At 33.6% G+C, this 18,326-nt stretch overlaps 1 protein-coding gene across 9 annotated transcripts in view; it reads right to left on the bottom strand.

Annotated features, from left to right (window-relative positions):
- Prpf40a (pre-mRNA processing factor 40 homolog A) overlaps positions 1-18,326 on the bottom strand; it is a 41,263-nt gene that overhangs the window by 2,364 nt on the left and 20,573 nt on the right. For 3 of the 9 annotated variants that reach the window (XM_038337247.2, XM_038337251.2, XM_038337255.2), the window contains exons 6-25: positions 16,439-16,549; positions 15,321-15,441; positions 15,036-15,089; positions 13,723-13,747; positions 12,625-12,948; positions 10,595-10,703; positions 10,107-10,171; positions 9,592-9,756; positions 9,031-9,139; positions 8,300-8,450; positions 7,285-7,418; positions 6,412-6,526; positions 6,148-6,251; positions 5,941-6,057; positions 5,548-5,685; positions 5,050-5,145; positions 2,496-2,582; positions 2,319-2,415; positions 2,156-2,217; positions 1,025-1,156 (exon numbers count right to left, since the gene is read on the bottom strand). In XM_038337247.2, the coding sequence (XP_038193175.1) occupies positions 1,025-1,156; positions 2,156-2,217; positions 2,319-2,415; positions 2,496-2,582; positions 5,050-5,145; positions 5,548-5,685; positions 5,941-6,057; positions 6,148-6,251; positions 6,412-6,526; positions 7,285-7,418; positions 8,300-8,450; positions 9,031-9,139; positions 9,592-9,756; positions 10,107-10,171; positions 10,595-10,703; positions 12,625-12,948; positions 13,723-13,747; positions 15,036-15,089; positions 15,321-15,441; positions 16,439-16,549 (2,316 nt within the window). The remainder of the gene's footprint in view (positions 1-1,024; positions 1,157-2,155; positions 2,218-2,318; positions 2,416-2,495; positions 2,583-5,049; positions 5,146-5,547; positions 5,686-5,940; positions 6,058-6,147; positions 6,252-6,411; positions 6,527-7,284; positions 7,419-8,299; positions 8,451-9,030; positions 9,140-9,591; positions 9,757-10,106; positions 10,172-10,594; positions 10,704-12,624; positions 12,949-13,722; positions 13,748-15,035; positions 15,090-15,320; positions 15,442-16,438; positions 16,550-18,326) is intronic. The other 6 variants (XM_038337248.2, XM_038337252.2, XM_038337249.2 and 3 more) reach the window with 3 other exon arrangements.

The following is an 18,326-nucleotide window of genomic DNA, read 5'->3' as shown; positions in this document are numbered from 1 at the left end:
TACAAACATTTCAAAGCAGAGATGGACTTTCATTCACTTAGACACATTTCACAGGGTTTTAAAACTGATGCTTTGCTCCAAAGCCCAACAATGGGTTATTAAGTATTCCTTGGATCTCATTAGAGAACAATTCAAAGACTGGGATTATATATGGTACTACCTTCAGTTTATGCTAAAATTTGAAATTAAGGAAAAATTGTATATACTAGTTTCTTCCCTTATACACAATTAAATATGAAACAATCTTACTTAACGGAAGCCAGATGCTCACTTCCTAGGCAGTATGTTCTTTGATAATTTTAAAGAGATTTTTGGGTAAACATTTGCAATCTTATGCTCAAATAAGCAGAAAAGATTTAAATAAACAAGATTAATTAATACTGTATCACTTCTGAGATACGCCCTTTGAAAAGTGGAGCGCACCTGTAAGATGTTTTGTTTAAACCACTGCTACACAATAAGTACAGAGAATAAGTCACTCTTTATAGAGGTCGTGACAGAATCATTCAAAAGATTAAAAAAAACGGGGTAGATCTGGGAAGAGTTGATGAAAAGTGTTGGATATAATCAAATTACATTGTAGAAAATTATCGAGTTATGAACAAGATGACTTTGGACCCTTCTAATTCTTACAGGGAGAAGGCAAGGCACAGTTGCACACATCTTCAATCCCAGCACTCAGCAGGCAGAGGCAAGTAGATCTGAGCCAAGATAGCCAGGGCTACACAGAGAAACCCGGATAATTTGAAAACCTAAGACAAAGTGCACAATGTACTTCTTAGTGGTATTGCACCATTCAGACCACATCTTTCTTTCCAGGTTAACTTTCTTTTTTAAGGAATATAAATCTAAAAGACTCAAATAGATGGTCACTCATGAGGAGCAGTGAAGAGAATTTCATCCTTTCTTTAATGTTAGCAGACCCAAGACGAAAAGCCTATTCTTTAAACACAATTCTGTTTTAAACAGGACATTCCTCTTTCATTTTTGTGCACCCAGGAAAGACATAATTCAAAGTACTTACAGAATCCTTTCCAGTCTTTTTCTTAGGTGATTTGTGTTTTGATTCTGATCTCTGTCTACTTCTGTCTTTTTCACTTTCCCGATCTTTATCTTTTTTATCCTTCTCTCGTTCAGTATCTGATTCTGGAGAATCCTATGTAAATAAAAATGAACGGGTCAGAATTTTGATAATAACACTCTGTTAAAAATAGATTAGGATAAAAAAATAGATTTATGTAGGCAATATTTGAGAATATCACATTTATTAGGTTAGGTATATTTAGAGAGGTAAAATGTAATTTGTTAACACCAGAGTTTTATTTGTTTTTAAGGCTTTTTGAGACAGGGTTTCTTTGTGTAGCTGTGGCTGTCCTCAAACTCAGAGAGATCTGCCTCGATTTGCCTGAGTGCTGGGATTAAAGGTGGGTGCCATCATATCGCACTTTGAACCAAGATTTGATAGAATTTCTCCATTGTCACTGGAGAGAGTTAGAAGCAGTGTTTCCTGTAGGAAGGATTACATTCAGATAGGGTAAACACCATGAAAAGCCTCACTAGCAGATCATATCATAGTGTAACTACAGGGAAATATTATTTATTCTTCAGAATCCAGGCACACCCCTGTCCCCTAAAGCAACAACCCAATAAGCTGCACCCTCAACTCATGTGCATTTTCCATCAAGCAAATGTAACTATGGTTTATGTATAAAGCTATGTATAAGGCTAACAAAGCTGCTCACTAGGTCATGTACGAGTTTGACAGGGGAGTAATTCTTCATTAAAATTATCATGAAAAGACAAGTTATTTAAAACATTAGTGCTTAAATAAAATAAAAAGTTCTGTGTTAGATTGGGGCAAGTATTAGTGAGCAGCAGGAAAAACAAAAACAACCAATCTAATTGAATACACCTGTGGTAGGACTCAAGCACTAACATTTTTGAAAGACTCCTGTGTAAACCTAGTATACATCTACAGCTGGTATATGTCTTTTGAATGAAGCTTGTGATTTTAATGAAAGATTAAGGCAAAAGACCTATACATTCTGTTCTTGTGTGCCAAGCTAAATGGTTACACAGAATTAGATTATGAGAAGGCCCTATGAATCCTTTTCTAGATCAAAGCCTAGGAATATGTTAATAGAAACTTTCTTACAGATTTATGTCTCCTCTTTTTGCTTTTCTTCTTATGCTTTTTTGATTTCTTATAACTTCTCTCTGTAGAGCATAGAAGGAAAAAAAAGGTAAGAATGAGGAAATCAAAATGTCATGGTTTAGTTAAAAAAACAAAACAAAACAAAGTACCCAAAAAAACTCACCAGACTCAGCACTAGAAGAATGTTCTGAAGCAGAATGGGACTCTGATCGCTGTCTTTTTTTCTTTGAATGGCTGTCATCATCATCTGATTCTGATCCCTAAACAATACACATAAATTCATTCATAATAATGCTCACAAATATTTTGGTAAAATGTTACAGTCAATTTACATCCTTACCGATCGAGAACGTGAGCGTTTCCTATGATGTTTTTTGGATTTCTTAGAATGTTTCTTGTTCTTTGAATGATGATGTTGGCATTCATGCTAGAGTGGCAAAAGAAAACTTTAAAGAACTGCACTTGTTTTACATAGCCAATCACACAAAAATGTTACAAGTTCAACACATGAGATCTTAAAAAAAATATTACCTTGTTAGGACAAGGCGCCCAATGACTATATAAGAAATCATTGTTTTCCTATTCTTATTAGCTATTCTACACCTTAGATATTTAAACGTTTTACAAAACGAGATACTTTTTGTCAAAGGTTGGTACGGAAAAGTATTATATCCTAGAAAGGTATAACTTCTTTCCATAATGATTAGATGTAATAATACATTTAGGCATTTTGCTGGCTAATCTGATTAGCTGTTTAGTAAGCTAAGCATTGATATAAGGTAAAAACCTCACAGGCATCCTTAAACTGAGATTTACAAAACCTATTTCTTTCTCTTTTATCCCAAGAAGCATTGCCTACTTATTCAGACAGGGAATACTTGTGTCACAGCAGATTGTGTTCGTGACACCGAACAACTTACTGTGGGCACGGGGACAGTTACACAACGGCTCATTATGTGAAGGTGCTTGCCACTAAGACCAAGACCCACGTTCTAGCTCTTGCACCCTGATGGTAGCAGGAGAGAACTTCTGACTTCCAAATGCACATTGTGACTTACACATGTGCATACACAATCATAAAATATTTATGAGGTTACTTAGAAAAGAGAGGTGCTGCAGTAAAAGCTGCTTATTCCTAATCTTATACCCATGTATTGGAAAACACCACCTTTGGTCAAATAAACAGAAATGGAAAATATGATTAAGAAGGAATCCATCTTTATCTCACTGAATGCTGTCTCAAGGCCTAATTTAACTGGTCTCAAAATCTGGAAGTGTTCAGCTCTTTTCTACATTATCATCTTTAGCTTCATTTACCACCTCACTACATTAGCTCTAGTTCATAATCACCAAAATCACACAGCTGAAGATCCTATGTGTGTGACTGTGTGTGATGTATGCATGAGAATGTGAGGATGTGGACTCATGCAGAGGACAGATGAGGACACAGGCATCTTCTTTAACTTTTCTCCAGAGACATGTTTCTCACTATTATCAGAAATTCCTTGTTTTTACTAAGGTGGCTGGCTGCGAAGCACCTAAGATTTACTTTTGGCCATCCCCTGTGCTTGGGTTACAGGCACACACAGCCATGCATGCTTTACTTTTTAGTGGGTGCTGGGGACTTAAACTGTTTTTAATACTTCGACAGCAAGCACTCTTACCCACCGAACCATCTCTTCAGCACCTGGAAGTTTCCTGAATTAAGAAAAGATAGGTAATACACTCTCTAGTGCACACCATCTCAAAATTCCAAATACAGTCAAATGTTTCAGAATCTGGGCATGATTAAAAGTGATGCAAGATTTATGTGAATTGAGCCTGAGGTTCTACATTTCTGTGAGGAGCCTATAAAATACAAATGCTATCAGTCTAAGGTAGTATAAACAACTGAAGGCCAACAAGGATCAGTCATAGAGGCAGCTGGAAATCAGTACAGAAGCCCATATGAGTTCATGATTAACATTGATGTTAATCAAGAACAAAGTCCAAAATAGATAATAATTGTATTGCTCATGTGCTATCATACCAATAATACAATAAATGCATGCTATCTTTTGGCTTAAAAGTCATTAGTTGTCTAGAACTGACTCTATAGTGAACTTTAAAAAAAACGTGCATATTTGTATGTGGTATATACCTATGTGTGTGGTCTCGGTTTGTGTGGGTGCACGTGTGTGCAAACAGACATGCAACTATACATGGAATTCATAAGTTTACACTGAGTGCTCTCCACCTTATACTGAGGCAAGGTATATAGCTCACTGGAACCCAGAAACAGAAGATTTTGATATTATAGCTAGCCATACCACTGGGATAATAGGCATTCTACCATGTCCTCCCTGCATTTATGCATGTTGGAGAATATGAACTCCAGTCCTCACACTTGCAGGGAAAGAGTTTGCCTGTTCAATTGTCTCCTTAACTCCATGTTGAACTTTTTGAAAGCACTAAGTGAGTCAAAAAGCACAGCCAGAAGAAAACCCTTTCCTGCAATTTACTTCAAGTTGTCACAGCTGGCTTATTTGTAACATCACTGACTCGTTGTGAGAACTTAGTTCACACATCTAATAAGAGTAAAGCTTCTGAAACAGTTTTATTTTTAGTTGTTTTCCAAGAAAACTTTAGGATATTCTGAGGCTTACTGTTAGCTACTAACTTATTATGTGGCTGACAAATGGCTGAACTTCTACAGCTATGAAACAAACAGCAAATCTCTGATGCTAGCTTTAATATAGCCCATGCAAACCTGTTTTTCACTTGAAACAATTCTATAGAAAGAAAACTCACTCTCCTTGATCACAATTCTAAAGCAGCAGTGCACGTTAAGAAATATACTTGACCATTTTAAATTCACGGTTTCACCTTTTATGTCACCGCAAACTAAGAATTACCTCAAGCACATGCATGAAATCTTTAAATATTCTTTTTCTTTCAGATTCTAGAGTTATGTCCTCAAATGCTGGTTCTTTTACAAATCTCTCTCGGATCTGAAAAGCAATGACATGGAATGAATATACGATCACGCCAAAAAAATCTTATCATGACTAAAAGGTATCTGAGCTATAGGTAAAACTGTGATAAACACTAAAGTGCGTTATTTTTTTCAAAAAAATTCTAGCAGGTCATGGTAGTGCATGTCTGGAGGCAGAATCAGGAAGACATCTGAGTTCAAGGCCATCCTGACCTACAGAGTCCCAAGACAGCAGGTGCCACCCCAAAGAATCCCTGACCCCAAGTGGTGGTGGTGGTTGTTCAAACTATTTTTAACCCTCTCTAAAATTCAAATCACAGAAGACTTTTGACATATATAGTATGGTTTATGAATAATTTTAGTGAATTTCAACTGTAAAGCACAGTCCCCATTACAGACAATTTACGAGCGTACATACATCTTCCCAGACAGCATCCAGCTCTATCGGAGGAGCAGCCTGTTTCAACATACTCTTAAATGCAGACTCTTTTCTTTTCATTTTCCGTGCTTCCTCTTTTTCTCTTTCACGCTCACGGGCTTCTGCCTTTTCTAGTAACTATCAAAAAATCATATCTAATAAGTTATGATAGTGTAAGTTCTGTTTCAAATATTCATTGTTCTGAAAAGCAGTATCGCAGTATCATTTATAAATGTTTCAACTTGACCTATAATAAAAGGTAAGACAGCCATCATTTTTATAAATTTGTTTGACTTTACCTTATACATCCACTCACAGTATCTTATCCCACTAGCCTACAACTTTAAGTAATTTTTAGATGAATAATAATCTAGATGTGATAATCAAACTTACACTATTGAAAGCCAACTTGATATTTCCTGCATCCAAAGTAGTTGATCTTTTTGTTGAACTGATTATTGCCACAAAATCTTCAAAAGTAGTATTTACTTCAACTACAAATCCTTTATCCTAAAAACCAGAAATCTTATTATAAGTAACACAAAACTACAAGGAATGAATCGATGTTTTCAAACAGGTAAGAACATGTGTCTTATTTACCTTAAGAATGTCTTTTATTATCTTTTTTTCATCATGATAACGTGCTTTAAGATCTTCAACATAAAACTTGAAAAGATCAAGTGCAGTTGATCCTAATGAAAAAACTAAAGAAGTCAAAAAGCTAGCTCTAACCAAGAGCTGCAATTACTTTTTGTTTGTAAAACAAACATAAAATAAGGCACACACCTACCCTACCAACCGCTGCCCCTCACCCTCCACTCCACTCCAACTACCAGCTTAGCCATGGAAAGAAAATAATCTCACCCGGTTGACCAAGCATATTAGTGAATCTAATGTCAGAACTAATAGTTGGATACAGTTCCATCCAAGAGGACATAGAATGTAGTTGTCCATGCTCGTGTAATTCATCTAAAAATATCTGTAGAAGAGGAAACAAATACATTTGAAAAATCATTAGAAATATAATATAGAAACAAGTTAAAACCTGTTAACAATATCACAAATGCTTCTATTAGTGTTATCCAACATTTTTAGGTACAAAGAATATTTGCTATTTGATGGGAGTAAAAATGTTTTTAGATCACAAATGAGCATCAACAAATCATCCAAAGGAAGGGTTAGGGGCAGATGCAGCTCTTGCAGAGGACCTAGGTTCTGTTTTTAACACCTACACTTCAAAATCACTTCTAACTCCAGTCCCAGGGGACCTGAACATCAGGTAAGTACATGGTACATACACACATGCAGGAAATATACTCATATATGTGTGTGTGTGTGTGTGTGTGTGTAATAAATCTAAAATTAGACATGAAAATACATTACTTTCAAAGTATTTAAACTTCCATAAGAGCTTAATTGTTATACTCCTAAAACTATACTACAGCATGTTCTTTAGAAATCATATGTTCATTACTCATCTTTTTTCCTCATGCTATTTTTCTCAGCTAAAATCTTATGTTCAAGATGAATAATGTTTGCTGCAGCCTGCTATATTCCCTTGCCTCAAATATCCAAGAACAATTTCTAAAATATAGAAATTCAAGAGTTTGACAAATATGGTCCAAAACAAAGCCTATGCAGTGAACTGGAAACAAGGATTTCAAAGATGTTTTGATCCTTGTTGAAATTCAAATACTATATTACAGAACGAAACCCGAAAAGGCATTTTTCTATTACCTGGAAAGATTCCCTATTTTTACGCTGCCGCCTCCTTTCTCTCAATAAAGTCTTCTGTTTTTCTTCTTCTTCTTCCTTTTCTAAAGCCCGGATATGTTCCTCAAAGCATATTAATGCATCTTCTTTATCCATGTCTGAAGTATTTTCATATAAAAAAAGAAATAAATTTGAAATATTAACAAAGATAGCAGTTTAATTATTTGCATTAAACTCTCTACAAGAAGTTCAAATTCAGTGCTCAAAAATACTTGCATCTGAACTTAGACATGATCTTGTAATGACACAAATATTAAGAAAGACTTCAAATACTACAAAGAATAAAGGGAAGTGCACATGCACATGACAAAATGATCTAACAGAACAATGTTATACTTAATCCCAAATAGATTTATTATTTTATTGATACAAATTTTTATTAGTTCTGAGAGTTTTGTATGTATTCTGATATATTCATCCCCCCACCTCTTCACAGATAAACTCTCCACTTACTCAGCTAACTTTGTGGTCCCTACCTCTTCACACTTATTTAAATCCATCAAGAATAAAGTCTTGGGATAGAGGGTCTTCCACTTGAGGGTGGTCAATTTATCAGGAGCTTTATTTCAGAAAAAAAAACCTGCCTTCCTCTCCAGCAGCCATCAATAGTTGCTAACAGTCTACAGCTAAGCAAAGGAAAGAAATTGAAGCCAACACCCATCTCCATGCTGCGATTTGTCTTATGCAGGTGTGATTGCTGTCACAGTCACTGCTGAGTTCCTAAGTGCAGCTGCTTTGTTTAGAAGATACCAGTAACCTACAAATGGTTGACTTATTACATATTTCAAGAATTATCTGTTAAAGGTAACTTGGATCTCTAGAAAAGTATTTTTTCCTAAAGCAAAATTCAAATAGAAACAACCAAAAATACAAATCCTTGTGTAAAATTGAGCTGGCAACTAACAGCATAAAAAGTCAGAGCAATTCCACTGAGGGGTACTGCTTCTCACTATTTTCCTTATGTAGGCATTGTTCTTACTCTGTAACTCTTCATCCTCTGCAAACGTTGGGTTATCCATCAGATACTGCTGGGCTTCAGACCAAGTAGTAGAGTACGTAACATTAGCCATATTGTCAAGTATGTTTTTTAAGGCTTCCCAATTTCTCTTTCGTAACTGCTTCGCTTGTTCCTACAAACAAATGTTTGAATAACCCCTTTAACATTCAAACAAGGTATCTGAATTATAATTACTTAAGATATTCTAACATAAATGTAACATGCTTCATTTTCTTATTGTTCTTTCTTATGTGTAGCAGAGTCCTTACCTTTAGTTTTCATCACTCTTTGAAGTTGGAATTCAAAAACCTGTATTGCTTTTCTATCCTCATTCCATAAACACATGTCCTTATGAGGGCTACGGTGTACATTCACAACATGTAAATACCCAAGTTTTCACTGAAATTCAACTCTGCTTAACTTTTAGTAATACTTACACTTTCATCTATACATCCTTCAATACTATATGCAAAACAATTTAACAGATAAATATTGGAATAAATCAGTAGCACCATGATTCAATCACTTATTAGTATGTGTGACTAAGAAGGAAAAGAGTTAAGAGTTACTCATTTATCTCTTAACATGGCTTCTAATGAACCGATGATATACAACATAAGAAATTTAAAAAACTGCTGTTATAACTTTTACTAATTTAAATAAAGAAAAAAATCTTACTCGGAATGCTGAAATACTGGTAATTTAAAACGCACCTTTTCTTTTTTTGAAAGGAAGAACAAAACGTCTTCATAGATTTCAAGCCGATCACGCTCTGATATAGCATTCCAAACTTCCATCTCCCCAAACATTTGCTCGGCTTTTCTAAAGATTATGAAATCAAGTGTTATTAGCTTTTACTGTATCACTATAATTTTAGATCTTTTTTTCCCCCCAAAGACAGTTAGTGGACACTCTCCACTATAAGCTCACGAATGCAGTACTCAGGAAAACTTTATAACACTCAATAAAATATTAAAAGAAGAGCAAAAGCCTCTATTTTCTCTTAGAACAATTCACATTAGATAAGGCTTTGTAATGTAAATAGCCCTTATCCCCAACACCACTTTCTGCAGACTATAAAACATGCAACCATTAATGTACTATGTTCATTCCCTAATTAATACTTTCAGTAAGCCTGTAAATTAATGATTTTTTGGTATTTTATAAAGCTGCCACATCCTCATTTACACAGCTGTTTTCATTAGCATCTATTTTGGATGAGTTAGGAAGAAGTATGACAGGAACAACAGGGCTTACATCATTAAAAACCTTACTTGTATCTGGTTGTGGAAGTCATTTTCTCATGATTTTCTAGGAAACGCTGAAAAGATTCCTTAGCTTCTTTGTATTTTGATCTTGCTTCTTCTTTTTCCTCTTTCTCCGTCTGAACTTTATAGGCATTAAAAGCCTGCTTTTTTTCACTCAGCTTTGCTAATGCACTAAATAATAGAAATATCATTCAGGAATAAACATAAAGACTGGAGAATCAAATGTTAGTGCTTTAGAAAAAAGTGATGCATATATTAAGAAAGTGTCTGTAATTTATCAAAGATATAAAATTATTCTAAAGAGCAAATTCTAGTGTTAAAATATTCTAATTTCATTTGGAACAAGGTGCTATAATTGTAGGATAAGCCTTTTGGACTTTAGGCCATAACACACGTAAAATACTTCTATTTATGCTAAATACATAGCTATGAACAGCTGTTTATTACGAAGTTATACTCTCTTACACAATTTTAAATGTCGTAAGATTAATGTAAAGTTAATTTAAAAATTGCTTTATTACCTGTACCGAGGATCATTAATGATCATTTTCATAGCTTGTTCCCATGAAGCATTGGAGGGTACCCGCTGAAAATTATTTAAAAAAAAATTAAAATTTTACAGAGAATGGTATCGTAGGATAGCAAGTTTAACACCCACTGCAAACATCAAGCACCTCCCTTTGCAGATTTTTTATAGTCTAAAATTTAATGAAGCAAATTTGTGATAGTTATTGACTGAAAAAGTTCACACTGAGATTGAAACAGTATTTTTTGCATTACCACCAACTAAAAGATAAGCAATAATTTAAATAAAGTCTTATTTATCAAGGCAAAAAATACGACTGTGAAATAATACCTTGTTGAGTTTCCAAAAGCATTCTTCAATAAAAACACAACAAATTTAGTTTGTTTTCAGTTACAAAAGTTCAGAGATTAGTATTTTAAATAAAGGCACCAAAATGAACATTTATTAGGAATTATTAAGTGTTATTTAAAAAGTCTATAATACCTTTTCTTTCAATAATTCTTTAAATGCTTGCTTTGCCTCCTCCTTTGTATTCCAAGTATATGTTTTTTTTGCAGGTTGGCTCTCTTCCTCTTCTTTTTTAGGAGTAAAACTAGAGAGAGAGAAATTTAAACATGCTATTCATAATTTCAGTAGCTATTTTCTTAGAAAATCATTTAACTGTTTGATTGTGACCTAAAACTTGCCAATTTTTGGAAGAAAGTCTCTTCTATGAACCCTGAGAATACAACTACCTGAAGAAAGGACACAGTCACAGATTCCCCGCAAAGGCAGAATACAGCACAGAATACAGCACAGAACTGCACTGTTGACTTGTGTCACCAGTCTACAGGGTAATGAATGGCTCATTATATTTATTCACGTTTCACATTAGTGCTCTAATAAACCTGTTATTTTTGCATGTACACAGAAAGCTAAAAAGGGTATACAAAACAATCTAAGTGATCAATTAGCAAAAGTCAGCTTAGTTAAGTTTTTAAACATAGTACTAAGAGAATATAGCAATTAGCAATAATCCCGTCTTCTTTTTGGCTGATTTTGTACTATGGCACAAGCACCAAGTCATTGTTTAAACCAGAAGACCTTAAGTATTATTTGACAAGTTGTGCAGAAGACTGCTAAATTCTGATTTCAGAAAGAATTAATGTAATACAGAATTAGCAATGACTTGTTTGGGGTCCACTGAACTGAAAATAATTTAGTTTAAACAATGGAAATGACACTGCAATAAATATGGATATAAGAATGTAATATGTATGTACTATATCATCCTGTAAGTGTCCTTTACATAGAAATTAATTAAAATTATTAAAAGATTATAGTTCAAGAGTTAGATTGGAATGTTTATTGGAAAGTTATATTGGAATTAGGAAATAAACCTTTTAAAACCATGAAAAACATCAATTAACCTGCCTTCCATATTCATAAAAAATAATGAAAATAATCATATAAAACATCTGTGAAGATCACAAAAATCTCTCATCTTTGGAAGCAACTTGATTATTCAACAAACAACAGATTATGCATTAAAAGTAACTCATATATGTATACATACATACATACATACATATATATATGAGGATTTGAAGTAATTACATGTAATTATCATACCAAGTTGCACAAGGTATTTTGAGCATCTGACTATTTTGGTGCTCAAAAAGTTCAATAATAAAATGTAGAACCATATTTCCAAAGATTACATCCTATCATTCGACCTTTATGGATACAGAAAATATCTTATATACATGTGAATAAATGTACACACCCACACAAAATGCTTCAAATTTATGCATAGTTAAGGTAAAAAGAGTAAAAGAAAATGTTGCCTCTCTTAATTGCCTCCTAATGTACCATTTCAATTCCTTTTTAATTATCTCAGTATTAAAACATTATATAGCTATTTGTGAAATTAACAGGAGAGAAAGAACATGGACAGGAGTAAAGATGGAAGCAATATGACTAAGTATTAACTGGATAATAGCGTTTGGTCAGATTATTCATCCATTTTTACCTTTTTTGTATATCTTGACTCATATGGTAGTAAAAGGCAGTTTTGCAATCGTTACAAGGAGTGTCTTTTTGTGACATCTCTATAAAGTGCCTTCTCTTATCTGAGGCATTTTTCAACAAAGCTGTTTGTAATTTTCAATTTATTTACAATAAGCTTAAATCCAAACACCACTAATAACCAAAAAGGAATGAAATCAAGTTTAATTCTATTCTATTTGGCAGAGCTTCTCACCTTCCAAAACTCATCTGTGCTCAACATAAATGTATACTATTTTTTTAGCACTGGGGACAGAACACATAAATCAGAGAAGGAAAAAAGACACATTCTTTTAAAGAACAAACTAACCAGGGCTGATGCCAAGCCTTTATTTAAAATACTGTAAGTTTGTAAACTGATTTTTTTTTCCATTTTTGCCTTGATTTTTATTTCATTGACTAAATTAACAAGTTCTTATAGTTAAGTCAGGCACTGACTTTCAGAAGTCTTGAGTTATAAGACTTACTCGGTTACAGTTTCTTGTTTAGAAGGTTCTTCTCCAGCATTACTGGACATGTCACCACTTAGATCTTGAATAGCCGTGGTATTAGCAATTTGTGCTTGTTCTTCATTGGATATAGTTACTGAATTTTCATTATCGACAACAGTAGCAACAATGGAAGTAACTTCAGGCTCAGGAGCAACTGGAACACTTCCGACAGTATTAGTCGGTGTGGTGGAAGTACTGGCATTAGCAGCTGCTTCTGCGGCAGCCATGGTGCTCATAGTGGTGGGAATTTCTGTTGTAGGAACTGGGGCTATGGATGTTGCAGTACATTCTTCTTGCTTGCTACACAGTAAAATAGAGAAACAGCAAAAGAGTGAATATAAGGTATGGAAGTGGGGAGGGAGAGAGAAATGGTCATTTAAATACTGTAACAGTAAAACTAACTAAAGCCAATTTTAAAATAATAACAATAAAGGAATAATAAAGGGCTAAACAAATTCATTAACAATAAACAAAAAAATAACCCCAAAAATATCACAAAAATGATAATATTAATTATTTAATATTAATTAATTTTATGTTTGTTTTAGCGACTGTTGCCATGATACCTATGCTGGGCTCAGATGCACGGGGCTCAGGCAATACTGTGGCCTTAGCCTTCTTGAGTAGAGCTAGGATTAGTATTATGTGTTATCACTTCCAGCTTCTACCATTATTTGATTCAGCAAACCTGTACAGTAACATGAAATAAGTGCCAATACAAATGGTTTTAATTTCCTAACATCCAATTATTTCATGAAAATCTCAATCTGTTCTTTTGCATAATATCTTCTTTGGCATATATCAAAAATAAGAACTTTAGATCTACATTTAAAAATTAAAGGAAAACTTTGTGGGCTGGGGTTGTATAGCTCAGTATTTGAGGGCAAACATGTACAAAACCTTGGATCTATTCCTCAAGACCATACACACATTTATATTATTCCACTCATAATCTTCCAAGCACATCAAAGACATCAAACCATTAGCCCAATCCTGTTAAGTGGACAACTAAAACAAGAATGTCATGGAAATGGCCCAAATTTATAAACCCTACTGTTTTTCAAAATCACTTACCTGCTTTCTTCAGCTTTGATCATTGCTATTAAAGAAAAAAGAAGAGTCATAAACTAGTTTTTAAATAAAACCACTGAAAACAAACTCTAAAAGGAGAAAGTACCATAATTTCATAGAATTTATCACCTGAAAAACAATTTAAAACTCACTTTGAAGAGCAAGGTTTGCTTTAGTCTCGTCAAGGCCTCATGACAACAATGAAAACTTGCCAATAGCAACAGTGCAGCAATCTTTCCTAATGCTGATACGTCAAAGGCTGCTGGCCTTTCAATCACTCTGAAAATACTCAACATTTTGGAATACAATAGTACTGCCTCCAGAAATAAGATTATTTTTTAAAAGATAAAAATGTAAATTGGTATCATACTCATGAAACTCCAGCCCATTTTTCATACTAGCACTTACAAGCAGATTAGCAGCTATGCAAACCAACAACTTGTAGTCATATCAGAAATGAGCTTGACACTAAGTGAGCAATTTGGGATACTATTGATAACACTATTAGCTCATGCTCAGACACTTTAGATAGAGCTTTAAAGATTTAAGTACTCAATATCTGTTTTCATTTTAGGCTCTGGTAAACTTTAAATTTGGTGATAAGATGCATACTTTAATTTCTTATCACTAGGAATGAGGCGCTCCATGTAACCAATGATAAGCTTAAATTTATAAACATAATTAAAAAAGTTATCACTCAATAAAAATATTTCTGAAAATTTAACTAAATGCAAAAAACTCCCACATAACCTTCTGCTTAGCTAATCTAGAACAGTTTATGATAAAAGATCGTATTTCAAGAAGAATTCTTAATCACAATGTCCGCTATTTTTTTCCCTGAGTATTATACTAGATAACAATCTTTTCTAAATTTTCAAAGGTAGTGAATAGTTCACAATGTTTAAAACTATTCTTCCCTAAATGAAATATTTATTTACCCTTTTAGATAAAAAACATATTAATATTACATTTCATAATTAAAACAAAATCAGTATTTTATACACAAACACACACACACATACTGATGATGTATGAACAAAATAATTGCTATTAAAGATCAACTACTACCCACTATCATTAAGCTTAATCACATGTTCCATGTATGCACCAACATTTAAAAGGATATTGAGTTTGTATGTTCATTTGTTCAACACAAAGTGTAACTTTAAAGCTCATTTATAATATAACTCTTAAATAAAAGTGATTCTTTGAATTAATGTCTTTCACTGCAGATTCATCCATTCAAGGTTAGTGAAAATTAGTGACATACTTTAAATGTTAAATATAACAGAAAATGAATTATCAAAGCAGCTCACCATGCAGGTTTGATTTTGTAATAAGACCTCCAGCAACAATGGTATTCTGGTATCCTAGTTTCAATGGAATCAAATCAAATAAAGTCTATTTAAAATCTATAGAACTGAGATCTAGAGCAACAAGAAAATAAAGAGCCCATAAAACTGTTACATCATTTAAAATGTGCAAATTTTTTTTTCCAATTTGAATAAGGCCTTAGTTTAAATAACCCTATTCAGGAAGGGCTGTTTCTAGGTGACTGGCATATAGGCAACACTCCCAAAAGAGTTGTTTTCCCATCTTACCTTCAAGATCCTCAAGTTCCTTGGGTTTGGCCCAGCGGGACTCTTTCGTCTGAGAATTATAGTAATAAGGCTTCCCAGAATCAGATTTGTACTCTTTCCATGGGCATTTAGACAAGAGTTGCTAAAGAAAAGGAAAACATTCAGCAAAGAATAATATGTTCAGCATTGCTGACTACACACTCATTTTCACTAAATATTGTCTACCTGTGTAACTAACTCTAAATACCAAAGTTGTCAATTATTAATATAACTTTTAACCTTTATAGTAACACTACAGAATTTAGATTCTTCTCTATTAATCAATATTACCTGAAGAGAAAGTAACTTTTCAAAGGTAATAAACTTATTAAGGAGTACAGTGATGCTTCAAATCCAGGTAGATCTACCTGAAATTCAAATGTGTGTGCTTTTCCTTCACCATAGTGAAATGCCATCCCTAGCAGAATGTTCACATATTAATACAAGAATAAGACACATTGTGAGCATGTGTGCATATGAACAAGAAATAAACAGGGAAGAAATGCTCTCTAACAACCTTCCTTCTCAAGCACTGTGTACATTAGATGACTTAGGGGTGCAGGGAAAATACAGTTCCTGTCGTAAGTTCTTTATTTAAGTTAAAAATGGAATACCACTGGCTGGGTAAAACTTACACTCTTCAGTGAAAAACATTATATGTTCCTAAGCACAATGACTACTAAACATGCAATACTGCTTGCTTTAGTGCTTCAACCTTAACTTCATCATATTTTATCTATTTTGAATGGTAAAATGTATAACACAAAATAAATACCCTTTCATAGGCATTTTCACAAAGAGAAAATATTCTCTCTAAAACAACAGTATTTTATAGGCAGTTTCATTGCATTACATCAAACCCCATGGTTAACTGGAACTGTTCACATAATTTTTAAACCAAACACGTTTCCATTGAGAAAAACTGCTTTCCCCTTCAAATCATTCTTCAAGACATATTTGAACATAAGACAATAGTAAACCAAAAGTTTTTGATTAACTCTTGGTGACATGTAAGAACTGCTCTTCGGATAGCTTAATTTAAAATTCTATGGACTATACTCAAGCTACTTAACAATCCTGACTCTCAGTCTTCAATTTACCTCAGCAGGTGTTTTAAGATCATCTGGTTTTTCCCAGGTAGACTGTTTTGTTTCAGTATTGTAATAATAAGTCCTTCCATCGGGTGATTTATGTTCTGTCCACATTGATTTCTAAAGGAAAAAAAATTATTGAAGCATAAAATATCCAACAGTGGATATTCATATGAGTTACCAGGCAGCAAGCATACGAAACACCACATTTAAGTATAAAATGATATTTTTTTAACAGTTCAAATCACCTGAAATATCTTGTTAATGGAAGTAGAGACAGAACATTTTAAAAATCATTCAAAGGTAGCGTTATACATATGACTGCCCCCAGAAGAATAGTAGCTTTGTATTTTCTGCATAATAAGATAACCCTCTAGCAACAGAAACCTGCCCCTGTGGACAACATACACAAACTAAATATAGACATAATAAATATATAAAGGTGTATAAATAATGCATCTAGTCTAATTTTAAAAAAGCAAAAAAAGTACTCAGACAATTTTCTAAATCAATCCCCTATAAAGACACCATTTGTAATGGGGAAAAGCAAAGATGGTTTATTGCAAAAAACACTAACAAGATGAAAATGGAGGGAAGATTCTTGTGTGATACTAAATATAAATCTATTCCCAATCAAGGATCTACCCAAACAATTCAATAGTCTATTGAATTTGAAAATGAGTCCTCAGGTATGATATTTTAGTTGTTTGAGTTTTATAGGTTCTTCTTTTTTTGGCATCAGCTTTTCAAATAATAAATTTAGCCATGTTCTATGTAGAGATGCGAGATGCTAAAGATCATCTACACTCTATTTTTTCAAATGGATTACTATACACATCACTTAAGTAGAAATAAAACACAATTGGTATCACCTACTTGTTCAGACAAACCATGCCTCAAAAAACAACAAACAAGCAAACAACAACCAAGGGGGAGAGTGGGGATCCTTGTCTGTTTCTGATTTTTCTTTCATTCTTCTGTTGTTTTTATCTGATTTTGGTATCAAAATAATACTGGCTTTATGGAATAAATTTCTATGTAGTGTTCCTTCCCTTTTTATCGCATGGCACAAATGAAGAATGGGAATGAGCACTTTCTAGAGAGTCTGACAGAATTCACAGTAAATCAGCCTGGTCCTATCTAGGCTTTTCTTCAAGGTAAGACTTGTAATCACAGCTTTAATATCATTGCTTGTAATGGGTTGGTTTAAGTTACTCATATTTTTGGAATTTAATTTTAGGAGGTGATGCAGATTATGAAATTGTTCCGTTTCTTCTAGGTTACCCTGTTTTTCAGAGTATTCATTTTCACAGTAATGTCTAATAGTGTTTTCTTTTTAAAACTGTGGCTTCTTTTTGGTCCTACTTCCTTCCTTTTTTTTTTTTTTTTTTTTCTGCTGTTTTGAGTCAGTCTGTTAATGTAGGTAGGCCTCGTTGTCCTAGATTTCCTTTCTGTGTATACCAGGTTGGCCTCAAAGTCAGAGATCATCCTGCCTCTGCCACCACACTGGGCTCCCTTTTTCCTTATGTCAAACTGGCTAAAGGTTTATCAATCTTAGTAACTTTTTCAAAGATGCAGCTTAGCTTCCTCATTTTTGAATATTTTTCTTTTGATTTCTATTCCTTAATTACTATTTGGAGTCTGTGTTTTGGATGAGCCAATTGTTTTAGCTAGCAAAGATAAAAAAAATTTAGTATCAAAAGTGAAAAACTACCATGTAAATAAGCACGCAGAGTTATCCTTGTATCAAACAAAATAAACTTCAAGCCAAAGCTAATTAGAAGTGATAAAAAGGGAATATATTAGTCTGGGTTCTTGAAAGTTACAGAACAAATAGGGGGACAGAATAGAGTGGCTTTTAGATTTGTGATCCAGCTAGTTAACAATGGCTGTCTAT

Source organism: Arvicola amphibius, chromosome 7, assembly GCF_903992535.2.
Source record: "Arvicola amphibius chromosome 7, mArvAmp1.2, whole genome shotgun sequence".
Taxonomy (NCBI): domain Eukaryota; kingdom Metazoa; phylum Chordata; class Mammalia; order Rodentia; family Cricetidae; genus Arvicola; species Arvicola amphibius.
Note: the sequence above shows the minus strand (reverse complement) of the source record. Positions and strands in the feature narration are given on the sequence as shown.